This window comes from Cheilinus undulatus, linkage group 6, assembly GCF_018320785.1.
Source record: "Cheilinus undulatus linkage group 6, ASM1832078v1, whole genome shotgun sequence".
Lineage (NCBI taxonomy): Eukaryota > Metazoa > Chordata > Actinopteri > Labriformes > Labridae > Cheilinus > Cheilinus undulatus.
The window spans coordinates 45,492,598-45,511,312 of record NC_054870.1 but is presented as its reverse complement, the minus strand read 5'-3'; the positions used below and the strand labels follow the sequence as shown (position 1 = coordinate 45,511,312).

Below are 18,715 nucleotides of genomic sequence, written 5' to 3'. Positions count from 1 at the left end.
AGTACATGTACCTAAGAAAAGCAGAGCCCCCCCCCCAGGACTCAAGAGAGAAGAGAAAGTGACACATTGTGGTCCAAAATCAACAAAGATTTTATTTGTTTCACTGATAAAGTCTTCAAAAAAGGCCTGTGCATGTTTTTCTTATCAAAATACCCTTGCATAACCTACTTAAAAACTGCTTTATCATGGTTTTAGTCAGTATTTACAAATTAATTTGGCAGCCTCAGAGAACACAAAGCCTCGCACACCCCCTTAGATCTTCGGCACCCCCCATGGTACAGCCACCCTATGCTGGGAACCAATGATCTAATGTCCTATTCGCACAGGATTAGTATTACCAAGAGGCCTCCGATAATTTGTGATGATCGCGCAGGAAGTCTGTGTTTTTAACCCTGTATAAGTCGATTCTGTCTGTGAATTGCAGAGTGAAAATTCAAGGGCAAATTACCAACAATAGTGCAGCAAACACAGACGTCAACAGGTAGTTCTAGTCCCACGTGAATTGGCATGTCTGTAATTTAGGGTGGTAATTATGTTTTTTTTTTTGTTTGTTTGTTCGTTTGTTTTTTTGTTTGTTTTTTTAAACTTTCCGTGTGGCTTTTTTGGACCTAAAAGAATAGTAGGATATTGTTAACAAAGTTTGACACATTTAGGTTATAAATAGCACTTCTCTGAGTAAATTTCAGGTTATGTGTAAAAGTAGCCTTTTTTAACTTAATTTATTTAAACTCCACTGTCCAAATGTGCGTAGACATCTATCTGCTCTTCCTCCTACAGTTTCTCTTTGCAAGTGAAATCCAAAGTTTTTGTCTTAACACACTAGATATGTTAGAATAAGGTTGCTGTAAACATGTGAAAACACTGAGATCTACATGTGACTGAATTCATGATTTAAACTATTAGAAAGTTTTGCACCTCTTTCCTGGCTGGATTTCGTGTGGGCGTGGCTAATATGTGGCTCATTATGTAATTAGCCCCTAGTAGGGAATGACCCTGCCCCTCTGACACTACAATATAAAATCACAGAGCAGTTCATCTCAGTACAGTCTGATGTTGGCTGATGTCACTGCCTTTATTGAAAGTTAACAGCCAGGTAAATGCTGTTTCTGTACACTGTGAGGTAAATTTGCTAAATCTATAAGCCACAGTCATCTATGGATCATTTGAAGCATCATAACAGAGATCTCAGCTGGAAAACAGACTTTGTCTCCTCTCTGGCACAGAGCCAGGCAGCTGCACTCTGATCATAAGGTCAACATTCAGATTAAAACATTTTTTAAATCTGAGAGGATCGTGTTTCTCCTGAGTGGGCGTGGCTTCAGCTCATTCAAAGACACGCCCACACAATCCTGGAGCAGATTTTACTGCCTAATTTTTCATGATTTTGAAGCTTAAATTTATAAACTTAGAGATGTTTTAGTTGACTGAAATTTGATTTAGGGGGGCGAAACACAGTGACATATCATACAACAAACCTAAATACAGATTTATTTTCACTTTGCAGGGCTGGTAAGATTTGAAATTCAGCATTCAGTGGTTAGTTTGCAGCAGCTGATCTGTGCAAGGAGTTCTATTGTGTATGCATAATGATCCCACATTTATAGAGTGCAGAATGACATCAACTGCATAAAAGCTGTGAAAAGTAACAGGAGAGGTTCATACTTAACATGAGACATCTCACTTTCTCGTACATAATTGGACGGATGCTAAACTCTATTCCTCTGTCTGATCAGCTGTAGATGCGCACAGGGGACTTCTGCAACCTTGATGTGTAAAAGGGGAGTTGGAGTAAATATTTTATTAGTCAGGAAATGTCACATCACCTGCAGAACATGTTGTGCACAACATTTTCTTTAATGAATTTTAGAAATAAAAATTCATGTTATTGCCATTGCTGCAGCACCTCCATGTTTCCCTACAAAAATGTCTGTAAATTTGAGCACATTGCAGACTTCACTTTTTACATGCAAATGCACCACACCAAACACCGACATCAGAGGGTAATCCACAAATTACCAGAGGTCCACAGGTAGTACTAGTCCTGTGTGAATAGTCCCCTTGTCAGTATTTCAAAAAAAGATAAAGTATTTTGATGCATTAGCTCATTTTTTTAAAAAACCAAGTCATTCCTTAGGGAACAAACTTCTCATTCTGAATTATTTGCCTTTTTTAATTTTTTTTTTTTTTTCTCTTAATGATGTTATGTTGTTGGGCCTTCCAAGGTGCTGTCCCAGTGTGCAATACTTGGTCAAGTGCCCTCTAAAGTGCTCTTTGTGGACATAACCTGGTAAAGTACCTTCTAGGGCAGTGTGTCCCAACCTTTTTACTTTTACTAACTTAAAACACACGGAACCCAACCAACACTCTTAAGTGCTCTTCCAGAGGACAACTGTGGTTTAGTGGTATGATCACATGATTGAAAATGTCAAATCTTCCCAAAAGTTTTTATAAGATGTCACTATAAATGAATAGCATTTTTTTGTACGCAGGTGCCACACTGCAGGTGCCCTTTTCTCATTTTTGGCCCCCTCCTCTAAAACATCCTATGTGTGCTACTGCACTGGGATATTTCCGTTTTTTATGTGTGGTTGGGTTTTTTTTGTATTTTACTTTATTTTTCAGAAACCTAACTGTTTTTTTTAGCTCCCTATCATTTTAGGATGCTTGAAATGCACTTAGTGTCAGTAATACTGAGTCATTCAGCCAGCCTCCTGGTAAAAATCACTCGTGTTCTGACAGCGTCAGAGGAATTTATCCCGTCTCTATCTGAAATACATCTTGTCTCAGAAGAAAGGAGCTACAGTAAACAGTTTGTGTGTAATCAGATACAGCTGCAGCTCCTCTGTGTTGGTTGCAGGTGAATCATTACATTTTAATTGCTGACACGCTCTCCCCTGAGTGATGAAGTGTTTCTGAATACAAGGTGTACGTAGTAAAAGTGTGCAGATTTGACACAGCAGCTCCCTGGATGCCTCACTGTTAATTACATAGTCTAACCTTGTGCTGATGTGCTGCTGTATGCTCGGTGTCATGATTTAATGTATCCCAGACTGCTACCACTCCAAATAGGTTAGTGCTCTTTACAGTGGAACAAATTGATGAACTGGGCTGTGTACTGCCTCAGCACGGTTCTCGCTCGGTTTTCTTTATTACAGGGTAATTTATGCATTACACAGGAAGACAATTCAGTGCATGGTGTGCATTTACAAGTACATATGGATGAGTTCAAAGTCAAACTTCACACAACAAAGCCCTTTAGTGCCCTGCTGATCTGCATGATTATATGCACTTTTCACAAAAAGGAATTCTATTGCTGAATTTAGAAATTCCATAAAATATATTGTGATAAAGCCTGTTGTATGTCTCCTTACTTGAACTCAGAAACCAGGCTATTTTCTAAGTGGTTTCATATAACCTTTGACTGTGTGGCTGTAGGGTAAACTCCTAATGTGAAGCAATTTCTGCAAGTAGGAAAACAAAGCTTGCTACAAAAGTAGACAGGACAATCGGGAAGAAGATTCCTCATTTATACATGCCTTTTGTTTGTCTCTGCAATCCTAGCAGTGGGGTAGGCATCAGATAAGGCTAGTTACTGCCAAGAAGCTTGTATTTGTATTTTCCACTGTAAAGACTCACTGTAAGTACAATCTTTGACTGATTGGGACCATCATGCGTGTAAGTGTGTAAGTCGGTATGCATATAAGACCAGGAAGACTTTACAACTGGATCCCCTATATTGTATATAAGGCAGTGTCACAGGTATGAGAGCAAAGATCAGGACAGGACTGTACCAGCGTTCTCTCACATGGAGTCTTACTTACCGTTCCTGCATCCACTAATGTTAAGAGTCTTGTAAGAAAAATCCACCGTAGGCTTACGTTATAACTTATACTGTATCTTAAACTCCTAGTAGGAGTAGTCCTCCATACAATACAGTTGCCATGGTGTATTGTTTTGAAAGGTGGGATAACTCAGAGGATGAAGAGGAGCAGAGGGTTTTACCAGCTGTTTGGTGTCAACAGCGTTCTCACCATGATAGATTACATCTCTCAGAAATGTTCAATGACTGTTTAGGGACGCTGGCTGTCATTTTCCATATGCAGAGATAATTTTATCTGTCCAACAACATACGTCAGGTACATTGCCTTATGTTAAGACTAGTGCTGAAAATTGATAAAAACAACTAACTTAGGTTTATCACATCATGAGGCTGTGATTAAGCACAGCTTAGTTTTTTTTATAGTTCCAGTGTGCTTTTATATATTTTTTTAAATTGATTTTCTTATTGTCAGTTGTTTTTTTATTTTATTTATTATTTATTGTTTTTTTATTTTATACTTTCTGAATGCACTGTAGTTGATATAACACACCACAGTAGTATTAAAGCCATCCTTTAACCCTTAGAGCTCCAGCAGCATGGACCCCTTTGTAAATTGCTTGGTAACTTTTGAACCGTAGGTCATAGGCATTAACTTGTTTTTTCCTGTGAAAGTTCTGTGTTATGCCTTTCTATATTTGTTCCTCATGCATTCGTAGCTCTTACAGAACATTTTCTAGTGAGCCCAGAACTTGGCTGACTTCCTGGGGTCTCAGATGACAAGGTTGTCATATACAACAAGAAGTGACACATTTTAGAAAAACATTAATAACTTTTGAACCATATGTCATTGACACTTACACATTGTTTCTTCTGAAAGCTCACCATTTTGTCGTTTGTTTGCTACCGTCGATGTCTCCATAGCTTTTAAGGACGCCATTCTAGCGAGCCCGGAACTTCTGTGATTTTTCAGCGTTTTTAAATATGAAATCCAGGGCTTTAGATCCGATAATAAGTGTCTTTTTGTCCATTTTTAATCTATTTTAGATTATGTACCTTGGCTGTCCTCAGTGGGCAACATTTAGATGCAAAGCATTGTGGGAGTTGTGGTCAACCAGTTGCTTCTCTACTGCTTAAGGGAACGGCACAAATGAAACTAACTGCAAAAAAGCGCATAGACTTTTTTTGTATGCATGTATATATTTTGAAAACCGTTAGTCACAGAATGTTTATTTTTTCACTTTTTTGTCCCCAAGAGATGGGAGAACAAGTCTGTGCAAAGAATATGCCTTGTCACTATTCCTCACCGTGTGTTATCAATGAAAATCTTTGTGTTTCAAATCCCGATTTGTTTTTTAATTTTGTATTTAGAGTCTTAGAACTTTTTCATAATTCAAGTGACATTACTGTAGAAGATATATTCTTAAAGCCCAGGTTGTCCTGAAAAAAAGATGTATAGAGCTTGACTGTGCACCACAGGATTGACAAATCATTTCTGGTCGTTCCTTAGGATCTGGACTGCTTCATCTCACATCCCCAGAGTTGCAAAAGTTCAAAACTAACAGAAACGAGCTGAACTTACCTCATTAGTTTAGGCAATGCCAGCATGGCACGTCACTGTGTGTTCCATCACGGTTACCAGCCTACTGTTTTGTATTGTAGATAACCAGAAATTTATCCTGTTATCAAAGAAAACAAGCTTTGTTATCCTGAGACAATAACACCACAATGACAGTAAGCTGAGATTTTAAGAAATAGCTGAAATCTTCCAATCATGATAGGAAAACTGTCACTTTATTCTAAGATAATGAAATAAAACAGTGGAGATGATGAGAAAACATGCAGAAAGTACTCTTTATCACAGGAAATTCTTTTAGGTGGTGTAAAATACTGTATATGGATGCATGGCATCTGTTTTATACCTCACTGTCTACTGTGAAGGGGGTAAGAGAGTGGGAGATCAAACCTTATGGACATAAAGTCCAGCATCTGTCCATGTAGCTCTCAGTTAAAGTTCTTTTTTTTATTTTCATGTTCCAATTTTGTGTTTTTCCACAGATGACTGCCCTGTTATTTGTAATTTACATCACTGTCCTGAAAAATAAAATCACATTATTAGATTTTCATTTTAAAAAGCAGGCATGTTTTCTACATCCACACATTTTTCCACTTGAATGGGGAGGGTTTGGTCAAGCTAGGACTCTGACTAATAGCCTAAAATGTAAAATCAGTCATGCAATGGTTTCTTGGCCAGCCCACATCTACAATACATAAAAAACAGAGTGTTGTTTTATCTGCATGCCATGTGTGAAGTGGTACACATTCAATCTTGCACCTACTTCTATCTTCTCTCTTGTTATGCCGGCTGTCCAAGAGGTAATACTTGAAACACTCCTGAAATTGTAGCAGTGCATGATCAAATCAACCGTATTTGCAGTCAGCAACAGAGGTCTGATAGCAAAATGTTCCACAAGTTTGTTTTTTTTTTTTTAAACATAAAATAATCTCTCTTTTCTGGCATGGTTCAGTTTTTGTGTCACTTTTTTCTGATGTCAAATACTCCCAAAGATGTTCAGAAGGTTTGCAGGTCTGCTGAATCTGTATGGGAAATCCATGCAAGCCAGCAGACCTTGCTCTTCCTTGGCCCCGGGTAGCTTTGCTGCATGATCGGGCTCATTGTCCATCTGGAAAATGACTGCTCTTCTACAAAATGTAAAGCCAGTGGGGGTGACATCTGCAGAATTGAACAGTGCCTCTCTTTGCCAAAGGTTTAGTTTATCCTGAACACATTACAGAAAGCCATCACCAAAACTAAATATGTTCCCTCGATTTACCTGTAGATTTAAAGCACTGCTGAATCAGTCTATTCTGTTTTTACTTCCCATCAAATGAGGTTGTAAATTATATGAAGACTCGGGTTAAAAGTTTTTGATTTGAAAACTTGACTGGAGTTTTTAGCAGGGATTTCATTAGTACAATTTGTCGTGTTGGAATAGTTTTTGTCGAGCAGGGCTAAAGGTCCCCAAAAAGTTGGGGTGCTGTGTAAATGTAAATAAAAAACGCAATGGATTGCAAATCTCATGAACTCGTATTATATTCACAGTAGAACTTAAACAGCATAACAGATGTTGAAACTGAGACAATGTTAGCTCTTTTTGAATTTGATGGCAGCAGAGACAGTGCAATGTTTACCATTGTACCATGTCTTTGAACAACAGTCTGTAAACGTCTGGGAAGTAAGGGACCAGTTGTTGGAGTTTAGGAGAGGAATGTTGTCCCATTCTTGTCTGATGTAGGATTCTAGCTGCACAACAGTCCTGGGTCTTCTTTGCTGTATTTATGATGCTCCAAATGTTTTCTACTGGTGAAAGGTCTGGACTGCAGGCAGGTCAGTTCAGTACCTGGACTCTTCTACTGTGAAGTCATGCTGTTGTGATGGATGTAGTGAGCGGTTTAGCATTGTCTTGCTGAAAAATCCTTGAATGGGAGCATATACTGCTCTAAAACCCCTCTATACTTTTTGGCACTGGTAGGTCCTTCCCAGATGTGTAAGCTGCCCATGCCATAGGCACTAATGCAACAACATACCATCAGTGATGCAGGGTTTTGATTTTTACTCTGATAACAAGATGAATGGTCCCTCTCCTCTTAAGTCCACAGGACATGGATTCCATAGTTTCCAAAAAGAATATCAAATTTGATTCATCTGACCATAGAACAGTTTTACAATTTGCCTCAGTCCATTTTAAATGAGCTTTGGCTTAGAGAAGATGGCAATATTTCTGGATTGTGTTCACACATGGCTTCTTCTCTGCTAATACAGCTTTAACTCTCATTTGTGGGTGGCATGATGAACTGTGTTGACAGACAGTGATTTCTGGAAGCATTCCTGAGCCCATGCAGGGATTTCCAGTGCAGCATCATGCCTGTGTTTAATGCAGTGCCACCTGAGATCCTTAGCATCTAATATTGACCTTCAGCCTTCGCCTTTGTACGCAGAGATTTCTCTCAATCTTTTGATGATTTTATGTTCTGTAGATAATAGTAAATTTAAAGTCTTCACATTTTTAGGCTGAGAAACATTTTTATGCATTTTTTTCAGCAGCTCAGTTTTCAGCAGAATGGTGAACCTCTCCCCATCCTTACTTTGAAGAGACTCATTCGGCTGCTTCTTTTATACCCGGTCATGTGACTGACCTGTAGCCCATTAACCTGTTCAGTTGCAAAATGCTCCTCCAGGCGTTTTTCATTAGTACCAAGGTTATAATAGTTTTGGATTTTTTAATAGTTTTATTTTTATTTTGTTTTCGCTTTCTTTTTTCAATTTCAGTTTAGTTTTAATTAGTTTTTCTGCTGGTTTGTTAGTTGAGTTTAATTTTTTTATTTTGCAAAAAATGCTTCAGTTTCATTTTTGTTAGTTTTAGTGTTAGTTTTAGTTTTTTTCCGATACATGTCAGGGCTGAGGGAACATCATATCTTTTCAAGAACATATTAAAACAGGCTTCTCTTCACTTTTCATTATATTTATTTAAAGATGACATTTGAATACAACTCCAGACATAAAATTGCCACTGTATGAAGTCTTATCCAATTAATTCAGGCAATTTTACACTCCCCAGACTGTGGTGTAGGTGCAGGTCAGTATGGTTGTGTCAAAGACTAAAACTAAGGATGTTTTCTCTGTATTTTTATTTTAATTTAGTTAGTTTTATCAGCGATTTATACAGTTTTAGTTAGTTTTTGTTTTTCAGTGAAGCTTAGTTTTGATTTATTTTCAGCTAATTAAAATGATTTTTTAATCTTAGTTTTAGTTATTTAGTTAGTTTTAGTTTACTATAATAACCTTGATTAGTATCACTTACTTTTCCAGCATTTGTTGCCCTGTCCCTACTTTTTGAGCTGCATTGCTGCCATCAGATTGAAACCTTGAAATGTCTCAGTTTTAACATCTGGTATGTATGTTCTATCATGAATGAAATATGAGTTTATGAGATTTGCAAATGATTGCATTCTGTTTTTAATTTGCATTTTACAGTGCCCCAATTTTGGGGGGAATTTGGCATGTGCTTTACAGAAGATAAACAAAAGACAGAAACAAAGAGTCAAGAAAAACAACAAATCCAGGCATAATAACTGATGAGACTGGACCTTGCACTGATCTGAGCATTTTGCATACTAAAGTTGGGTTCTCAAGGAGCACATTAAAATCCATGAACAATTCTGCATACAAGGATAAACTAGCTGGCGAAGGCTTGAGAGGAATGTAATGTTTTATGGCCGTGAAGTATTTCAACAGATCTCAAGTCAGCAGGCAGTTTGTTCCAGAGGATAGTGACTGAATGCACCTTCACCAGATTTAGGCTTGATTTCTAACAAAAGCAACAGTTCTATGAAAGTCTCTCTCCTGCGTCATGGCTGCATCACTGCTTGATTTTCATTTGGCTTTTATGAGATCAGCTCAAGGAAAAGATGCATTAAATATGTGGGCAAAAAGGCTCATGTGATTTGGTGCATAAATGAGCCCTTCTCTGTTCAGCATTTCTACTTAAATCCAGTCTGTGATTATCGACAGCATTTCTGATCTACTGTTGTGCCAAATAAAAAATCTATTCTTCTTTATACTTTGACACAAGATGCCAGATCTGACATTAAAAAAAATGCACAGCATTTCTTGATAAACAATAAAAGGCGGTCTTTCTAATAGGTCTGTCGTGTCAGAGCAGTGACAGCGCTGTAAGACAGCCACGCCGCCTTTAAGTATGATGTGTTTTCTTAGCTGTCCACCAGGTTTCACCGGGGACTTCTGTGAAGTGGATGTTAACGAATGCTGCTCAGCGCCCTGCCACAATGGAGCCATTTGCCAAGATCTTATTAATAGCTACGTCTGCCACTGCAGGTCAGGTGAGTCACTCAGACATCCTGCGAGTCTCTCAGCTTGATTTGAAACGAGGCAGCCAAGGCACTTTGTTTTTCTTTCTGAGACGCATTAAAAAAAAGCTTTGTGCCTTTGTGATTCATGAACGAGATGTCTGGGACGCAGCCTTGATGGTGAGATGTTATATGTGAACAATGCTCCATGCATTTACTTTGCCCTAGATGTGCTAGAATGTAGCTCACCATGTGTAAACCATGTTAATACTCATATTGGATTGAAGGAGGCCGTTTTAAGTGTCACTAAAGGTTGCCATAATGCCTGCATACCTTCATTCAAGAGCCATCCACTTTTCCTCCAGGGACAAATTTGTAGTCATACAGTACTAAAAAAGACGATACAAGCAGAGCTCATTAAAATGTATGTGGCATCTTACTCTTTAGTGAAAGCCTTTTCTTGTCTTTGTATGTGTGTGAACCCAAAAAGAAGCAAATCAATGTAGGAGAATCTGATTGATATTCACTTCAGAGGGTGGAAGTGGGAGAGCCGGGGCTCACCACGGCACTCTGTGGGCTTTTGTTCCTGGCAGGTTGGACAGGCCTTCACTGTGAGGATGACATTAATGAGTGCCTCCCTCAGCCCTGCAACCAGGGGATCTGCATTCAGAATGATCCGGGCTACGGCTACACCTGTTTCTGTCGTCCTGGATTTGTGGTGAGGCTCCCCACCTTATTCCTCATGGCTGTCTATTTTTATTTTTTTATTGACCTTTATCCTCCTGTGTGTTCATCTGTTAATTCATCTGTTATCAGCTGAAGTATTAATAGCCCTTTTTTAACGCTATAACGTTTTTATTGTGATCATCATTTGTGATTGTTGATTTAAAAGGAGCTTCTAAAAATGTGAAATGTTATTATTATTATAATGACAGATGAGAACAAATTTTTAGCCCTCTTTGAAAATGTCAGTTTTTCCCCAATTATTTGGGAGGGATCTGGACCTCCACTTCACACCAGAAGTCAGACGAGGACATATCTCGTCTTCTTGTACTGGAAGTTACTTGGACTTCGTTGTTTTCTTTGTGCATCGCCGCCATATTAATGTAGGCAAGTCCACCACATAAGAAAGAACAAGTAGACAAGAAAAATACATGAGTTTTCAGACTAACAGGCACAGTGATTACATAACATCTATTTGTGATCCAATAGTATCCAGAAGTATCACTTTGCACAGACATAATATGCGACAGGAGATTGGCTGGCTGGCCAAACGCCGATGTTGCCGCCATGTTGCCAGAGGCAAGTCTGCTACGTCATTCAATATGGTAGACAAGGATTGTGCAAGTTTTCAGAATATAAAGCGCAAACAATCAAATTAATATTATATATATATATATAAATTCAAAATGAAAGAATATCTATACATATATGAAACTTTATTGTATGTAAAATAATTTTATTTTAAATTATGGAGTACAGCTTTTCATTTAACTGAGAAAACACAAGAAAGCAGATTCTTCTTTTATGTTTCACTATCAGTTATTATTTTAATATGGATTATTTATTATAAATGATTCATTACAATCCATGCAATCTCATTGTTTTCTCTGATGTTATCGCTGTACTTGTATACCTAAGGACGTGCATTTTTTTTGTCTACTTGTATTTTCTTATTTTCTTATTTTCCTTTTTGTTGAGCCGTTGCTTATGTTTGGAGAAAGAAGGGAGAGGTAGATAACACCGTCACCACAGTGTTAAACAGCGGTGGGAGTACTATGCTGTGGGAATGCTTCAGTGCAACTGGGAATCTCATGAAAGTGGAAGGAACCAGGAACACTCCTGGTGAAGGCCTACCTTCAGATGACCAAAGTGAACGTTACTGACTGGCCTGAACAAATCCCTGACTTGAATCCCATTGAAAAGCTGTGGGGTGAACTGAAGACAGAGGTCCATGCCAGAAGACCATCAAACCTGGAGGAGCTTGAGAGATTCGCCAAAGAAGACCCAGCTGAGATTTCTCAGGGGACGAGACTGAAACTTGATGAAAATTACAACAACTGCAGGCTGTTATCCAGCAAAAAAGAGACACAACTGAGCATTAGCATCATGAGGGATCATTATTTAGACCCTGATAGTTTTATGGTGTGTGAAATAATTTTGTCTCTGTGTGCAAGTAAAAGAAAATTTAAGCATCCAAAATAAAATGAGGATGATTGGAAAAGCTGTTTTTTTTTAAATTCATTATCTGTTGAACAGCACTTGGAAATCCTTTGGAGAAATTGAAATCTTCACAAGGGGGCTAAGGATTTTGTCCTCATCTGTATGTTTTACTGGTGTTTTGAGTATCTTTTTTTAAGTAAAGATATCTTGTCAGCCTTTTTGTGCTTGGCAAAAATGTATCACCAAATTGACATCTCCAAAAACAAGGCTACCTGTTTTAGACTTTTATGTCACAAATATAAAGTTAAAATGACCAGATACCATCCTCTATCACTTGTCTCTGTATATTTATTATGTAATACAATTTTCCCTACTTAAAATAAACTCATTTATTCAAGCTGTTAACATTTAATCCTGCTTAGCATTTCATTTCAGAATTACTCCCCACATCTGAAGCTTGTTTGTCTTGCGCACACAGGGCAGGAACTGCGAGCACAACTATGACGATTGCCTGTTGAATCCGTGTCCAGAAGCGTTTTCCTGTGTAGATGGCATCAACAAGGTCAGCTGCCTCCCTCCCGCTACACACGCTGTTCCCTTGACACCCATGCTCAAGAACATCACTCGCGGCCCCACACCGAGAGCGCCAACGCCAACACTCAGCCCGGCACAGACAGCTGAGCAATCTGCAGGTACACAACACGCTGTAAAGTCATGTCGTAATACGCAGCACAGTATGTCCACTTTTTTTGTTACTTTTCCTCCTCCACATTTTAGATGGAAACTTTCTTTTTACTTCACTACATATTCTGACAGCTTGAACAGCTATCACTGCATGAAAAGTGAGATTTTGTTAGTAAGAACTATTAATAGCTGTGGAAACCATGTTAATGACCATCTATTGGAAGTCCCAGACAGTAACGACGGCTTAGTAGAGCTGCCAGGAACTGACAATTTGCTTGAATATGTGAATATATAGACAAATTAATTTTAAAAAATCTTAGATAATTACTGCAAGAGTGCATTCGTGTAAAGCAGAGTTTTAAGAGAATGTTAACAGTGCCATACTAACGACTGAAATGAAGAAAGTATATTTGCTGCTTCTTTCTAAAGAATTATAGTCTTACACAAGACAATCGTTCAGATTTTCAGCCTGAGACCTCTGTTCTGACAATTGTAATACTGTGGCCCATTTATCAGATGGTTGTAAAGATGATCTTGTCCAATTGCACAAAAATAGGTGAGTTAAAATAAATGACTGCATAAATATTAACCCCCTTTTAAAATGACTGGCCTAATTTCCCAGAGGTCCAGCCAATTAGTGCTAATAGTCTCACATGTAGTGAAATGGGGATCACCTGAGTGCAGTGAATATGTCTCAAGTGATTGTAGTATAAAGATACCTGTGTCTGGATGATCCAGTCACAGGTTAATTAGTATTCCCAGCTACCATTACACCATGAAGACAAAAGAACACTCCAAGCAACTCAGAGAAAAGGTTATTGAAAAGTCTAAGTCAGAGGATGGATAAAAAACAAATCCAGCATCATGAAATGGAAGGAATATGGCATATGTGTAAACCTGCTTAGATCAGGCCGTCCTCGCAAACTGAGTGACCGTGCAAGAAGTAGACTAGTGAGAGAGGCAACCAAGACCCTATGACTACTCTGAAGGAGTTACAAGCTTCAGCAGCTGATATGAGAGAGACTCTGCATACAACAACTTTCGCCTGGGTTCTTCACCAGTCAAAGCTTTTTTGGAGAGTGGCAAAGAGAAAGCCACTGTTGAAGAAATTGTTTGCCAACAGGCATGTGGGAGACTCCATGGTTAAGTGGAAGAAAGTTCTTTGATCTGATGAGACCAAATGATGCTTTTTTGGCCATCAGACAATCATTATGCTGTGGGGCTGCTTGTCAACCGCCTGCCCTGAAAGGCTTGTAAAGGTAGGGGGTAAAATGAATGCAGCAATATCCTGGAGTACAACCTTATTCAGGCTGAAAGAAGACTGCAGCTTGGGAGAAGATTTATTTGACAGTAAGACAATGACCCGAAGAATACAGCAAAAGCTACACAAATTGGTTTAAAGACAAAAAGGTGAATGTTCTGGAGTGTCCGAGCGAAAACCCAGACCTCAAGCCAATAGAGAATTTGTATATAGAGTTGAGAAGGGCTGTTCATGCCTGATCCTTGTGCAACCTGGCAGGGCTAGAAAAGTTTGTGAAAGAAGAATGTTGTAAAATTGCAGTGTCCAGATGTGCAAGCCTGATTGAGATGTATCCGCACAGACTCAGTGCTGTTATTGCTCCCAGAGGTTCATCTACTAATTACTGACTTAATAGGGGTGAATATTTATGCGGCCACTTATTTTACCTTACATATTTTTATTTAATTGACAGTACTTTGTAGAAATCTGTTTTCACTTTGACATTCAAGAGCTTTCTTTTTGACCAAAAAAGCTAAATTATATTGACCATGATTGATTTATAAAATCAAAAAAAGAGGTGAATGCTTTCTGTAGGCACAGTAGCTAAAAACTAGCCACACTTGGCTTGTTTACTCTAAAGTTGCATTTGACCGTGCAAGACTCTTAGACAACACACTAACAGAGTCTGTTAGTGTGTGGTGTGCTGATCTGGTTGTCTACTAATTAGAAGACTGTCCATTAGTACCCACCTCCTCCAGTCTGCATGTAGATCTGTCCTGAACCCCAAAGTGCTCCTTAAGATGTGGTCTTTTGTGTATTAGCTTGCTGGGTAATGATGACCCTGAAATGGTTCGATCGTTAGTTTATGGATGTCAGTGTAAATGAGGGAATATTGACGAGAGCTGTAAAGCATCTAGAGTGATTAAAGAGTAGAAATTATGCTATACATGTAGGTCATTTACTATATCTATAAATGGTAATTTCTATAGCCTTGAGGTGTAATTTACAAAGGCTGAATCTCTGATTTTCTTTTTTGAAGATTGATGGTTGATTGGGAAGGCAGCCCATTAAGAGTTTTCTATACATGAACCTTAAAATAAACTCTTAATGTTGCAAGAAGCAAGGGCAGAGCAGCTCACACTAAACCAATGTGCTCTCTTATCTTAGCTGTGCTGCAGAATGAGCTAAAGTATCTGGGGTTTATTTTCAGAAGCCTAAAGAAAGTGCATAACAATCAAATTCATTAAGATGAAGACATATGTACATTCTTCCATACATATACTTTGTCTTCTTTAATGCTCTTATTAAGGTTAAAATATATCATAGTCACACCGTTTATAACTGAATCTAATATCTGAATCCAGAGTGGCATTAATGTGTGTAGGATGACTGACCAGCAATGGACCTATATCTGCGAAAAGGGCTTTTAATGGTGTAGCCTTCAAAGCTAAGGAATTCTCTTAGCTGAATTGTGTCTGGTGCTGCTCTGCCCACATTGAAAGACATTAAAAACACATTTTGTGTCTTGACTGTTCTGCTTGTGGCTGTGCACCACAAACAGAGCAGTTCTACCACTTAAATAAACCTTTGCTTAATTAGGATAGTTGTTTCTTCTACTTTTATTACAAAAAAAGTGTAACATAGATTTTTTAGGATTAACAGCATTTAGTTCATTTGTGATATACAGTAGCATATCATCTGCATACATACATAAACTGATGTTGTGCTCTTCTGTTGTATAATAGGGACATAAGGGGAATGCAAATTAAAATCAGGTCATGTGAAGTAGCTCTGAACCGGTCTAAAACACAGCCAGAAGGACTACATTACTCCTCAGTGCTCATGAGATTCAAGAGCAGATCATGCAGTCAAGAAAAGAAAGTAGAGGGGAGATTAGCATTTTGTTTTGTGGTCGGAAAGTCTTAGCACTGCCAGTTTCTCAGCCACCCCTGTGACAATTACCCTCCGCTGATCTGTTAATGTGGAAGCTGGCACTTGATTTCAACATGCCTTGATGGAGACTTCTAAGTTTAAACATGAGGAGCTCATATAATAATGGCTTTTTTATTTTTCACAGAGCAGTGTGCCTTGGAGTTTTGTAGTTATGAAACATTCATTTTGGGGCTCTTAATGCCCTCTGGTTATGTCTTTTGAAGACAAAGCAGAACACAGTTTTGAAGAAAAGCTGAACAAAGGTTATGCAGAAAAAGATATGAGCTACTGACTCGACACACCAGAAAGACTGTTTCACATATCTATGGCATGGGATATATTTCCCATCTATCTGGGGATCTCCCCATAGACGGTGTTTGGGAAGGGCAGAACCTTTCACATTAAACTCAGAGGGTAAGTGGATGAACAATCTGTATGATACATTCATTACAGGCCAATTGATAAGAGCCATCAAATGTCACTTCCACTCTGGAGTGATCATGCCCCATTCTGGATAAAGTCAAGTACTGAAGGTGAATGGTGATGGAAATTAAACGCTATTGGGTTATATTTTGCGCATCAGATAATTTAAAAAAAATATTCATAATAGCTGCCCCTTGTCTCCGATGCTGTTTGGGATTTTCATGGACAGGATCTCCAGGTACAGTCAGGGGAAGGAGGGTTTCCAATCTGGGGAGCTCAGAATCTGTGGTTCTGTTGGCTTCCTCGATCGGGGACCTTCAGCAGGCACTGGGGTGGTTTGTGGCTGAGTGTGAAGTTGCTGGTATGAGAATCAGAACCTACAAGTCTGAGGGCATCCTCTGCCTGAAAAAGGTAGATTGCTCCCTCCAAGTGGTCTTTGCCCCAGTTGAAAGAGATCAGGTATCTCGAAGTCTTGTTCACAAGTGAGGGTGGAATGGACCATGAGATTGACGGGCATGTTGGTGCAGCATCAGCAGTTTTACAGACTCAGTGTGCAAAGGCCTTTAGGAGAGACTTCCATCTAGACCTTCTGTCATAGGCCCAGATCAATGGAGGGCTAAAGTGATGCTTGCCCTTGCAGAATTTTGTCCCATCTCCACACAGGATCTCTGGAGCTCAGTCAGAGTGACCATCAGATTCTTGATCACCTTTCATACTAAGGCACTTCTCCTCTGATTGCTCAGTTTAGCTGGGTGACCAGCTCTTGGAAGAGTCCTGGTTGTGCCAAACTTTTTCCATTGGAGAATTATGGAGGCAGCTTGGGAACCTTTCAGCACAGCGGACTTTTTTTTTTTAGCCTTCTCCAGATCTGTGCCTTGCAGCAATCCTGTCTCTGAGCTCTGCGGGCAGTTCTTTTGACCTTGTGGCTTGGTTTCTGTTCTGGTAGAAAGTAAAATTAAACTAAAATTCAACAAAGTGCAATGTTGCTTTGAATGTGTTTCCAATGATGAGCTTTTTCAGGCATGAGCCATGTAATTCTCGTAAAATCTCATCTCGCAAGTATCAGCTGCAAGGAAGCTGGATGCTCAAAACCTGTTGCATGTTGGTACGGTTATGATTACATCTACAGCGGTTGCCTTGATAATTCTGAGCAAAAGATGGAAGTAATGGATGATAGTTCTGAGACAAAGTCCGTATGTATGGCAAAAGCCACAAATAAGGGTATATGAATGATGTTAAGTCCACACGGGTACACAAGTACCGCACCATATTGTTTTGGAGTGAACTGGTCATGTGACACCATACGCCACGTCCTGAGACCTGTAAATGAGGAAAAAGTGTTTCCATTGCACTTGTGCAATATATTTCTGTATCAAAATGCCTGAAAAACCTCCTCTCGAGAGTGTAAAAACTTTTAGCGATATTTGAGAGGTTTTCAAAATTTAGTTGTTTCCATTACCAGTTTTATATTGTGCTATTTAGTTTTTGTGCATTTCTGAAGGTAATGGAAACTCAGCTTATGAGTTCTTCCATGGAGAGGTGTGCCTTTCCAAGTTATGTCCAAACAATTTGATTTACCACAGGTGCACTCCAGTCAAGGTGTAGAAATGTCTCAGCAACAACTGAGAGAAATGACATAAACCTGAGCTAAATTTCAGGTGTTTTTGCAAAGGGTCTAAACATGTATGCACTGTAAATATGACACAATATACACAGCAGTGTCATGATGGTCTCTTTCTAACCAGTCTGTTTGAAGTTGCTGTGGAAGAAAACAAATAGTTTAAACTAAGCTTCAGTTCAAATAAGTTTTCCATTCTTCAACTCTTTCTATGACTTTCTGGCAAAAGAGGAACTTTAAATCAATATAATTATGAATCATTTTGATATGCTGCACAAAAAACACAGACAAATGGCTAATGGAGAGGAAATCATTTTGATGAACAATTACTTAGCCACCAAGAATAACACCTGTTACCACGATGCTATTGGTAAGAATTTTGGCAGAGTGTCAGCTCCAATGAAAGCGTCTCAATCAAGCCGCAGCTCCAATCACTGTGCCATTACTTCCATTAACATTATGTCGGGAAGTGACACTACATTCTTTTAAATTGATAAGCCATTATACAGATCAATTAGTGCTGTGGATGGTGCAGACAGTTCATTATGATGAATTACAAAGCTATCCTTGCCTCATCCTTCCCTACAAACATTTTTGCAGCAAGGTGTGCCAGTTTCAAAAGAGAGGAGGCCCCGCTGAGTCGGCACTCCAAATGTGATTTTACAGCTTTCGGATCATAGCAGGAAATGATACGTTAGGTTTGATTGAGAGATTGTTGTATTTGTGCAGCTGTGGTGGGAAAAAATCTTGTTTGGCACTACTTGAAACAGCACTCTCCATTTCTATTTGAGACAATATTTCAAAGACTGATGAGACCAATCACTGTTTGGTGGGTATCCTCTAACGCTCAAATGACAGACACAGAGCCTTGTGTGTTGTACATTATTGGTGTTGGATTCAGTCATCTATGTGAGAGGAGGAATTGGGAGCACTGGGCAGATTGTTACTCCTTGACAGATGAGGTCTGTCT

General features: G+C 38.9%; 1 protein-coding gene across 1 annotated transcript in view; it reads left to right on the top strand.

Annotated features, from left to right (window-relative positions):
- eys (eyes shut homolog) overlaps nt 1–18,715 on the top strand; it is a 425,152-nt gene that overhangs the window by 241,040 nt on the left and 165,397 nt on the right. The window contains exons 32-34 of the mRNA XM_041789003.1: nt 9,594–9,718; nt 10,279–10,403; nt 12,327–12,540. Of these exons, the coding sequence (XP_041644937.1) occupies nt 9,594–9,718; nt 10,279–10,403; nt 12,327–12,540 (464 nt within the window). The remainder of the gene's footprint in view (nt 1–9,593; nt 9,719–10,278; nt 10,404–12,326; nt 12,541–18,715) is intronic.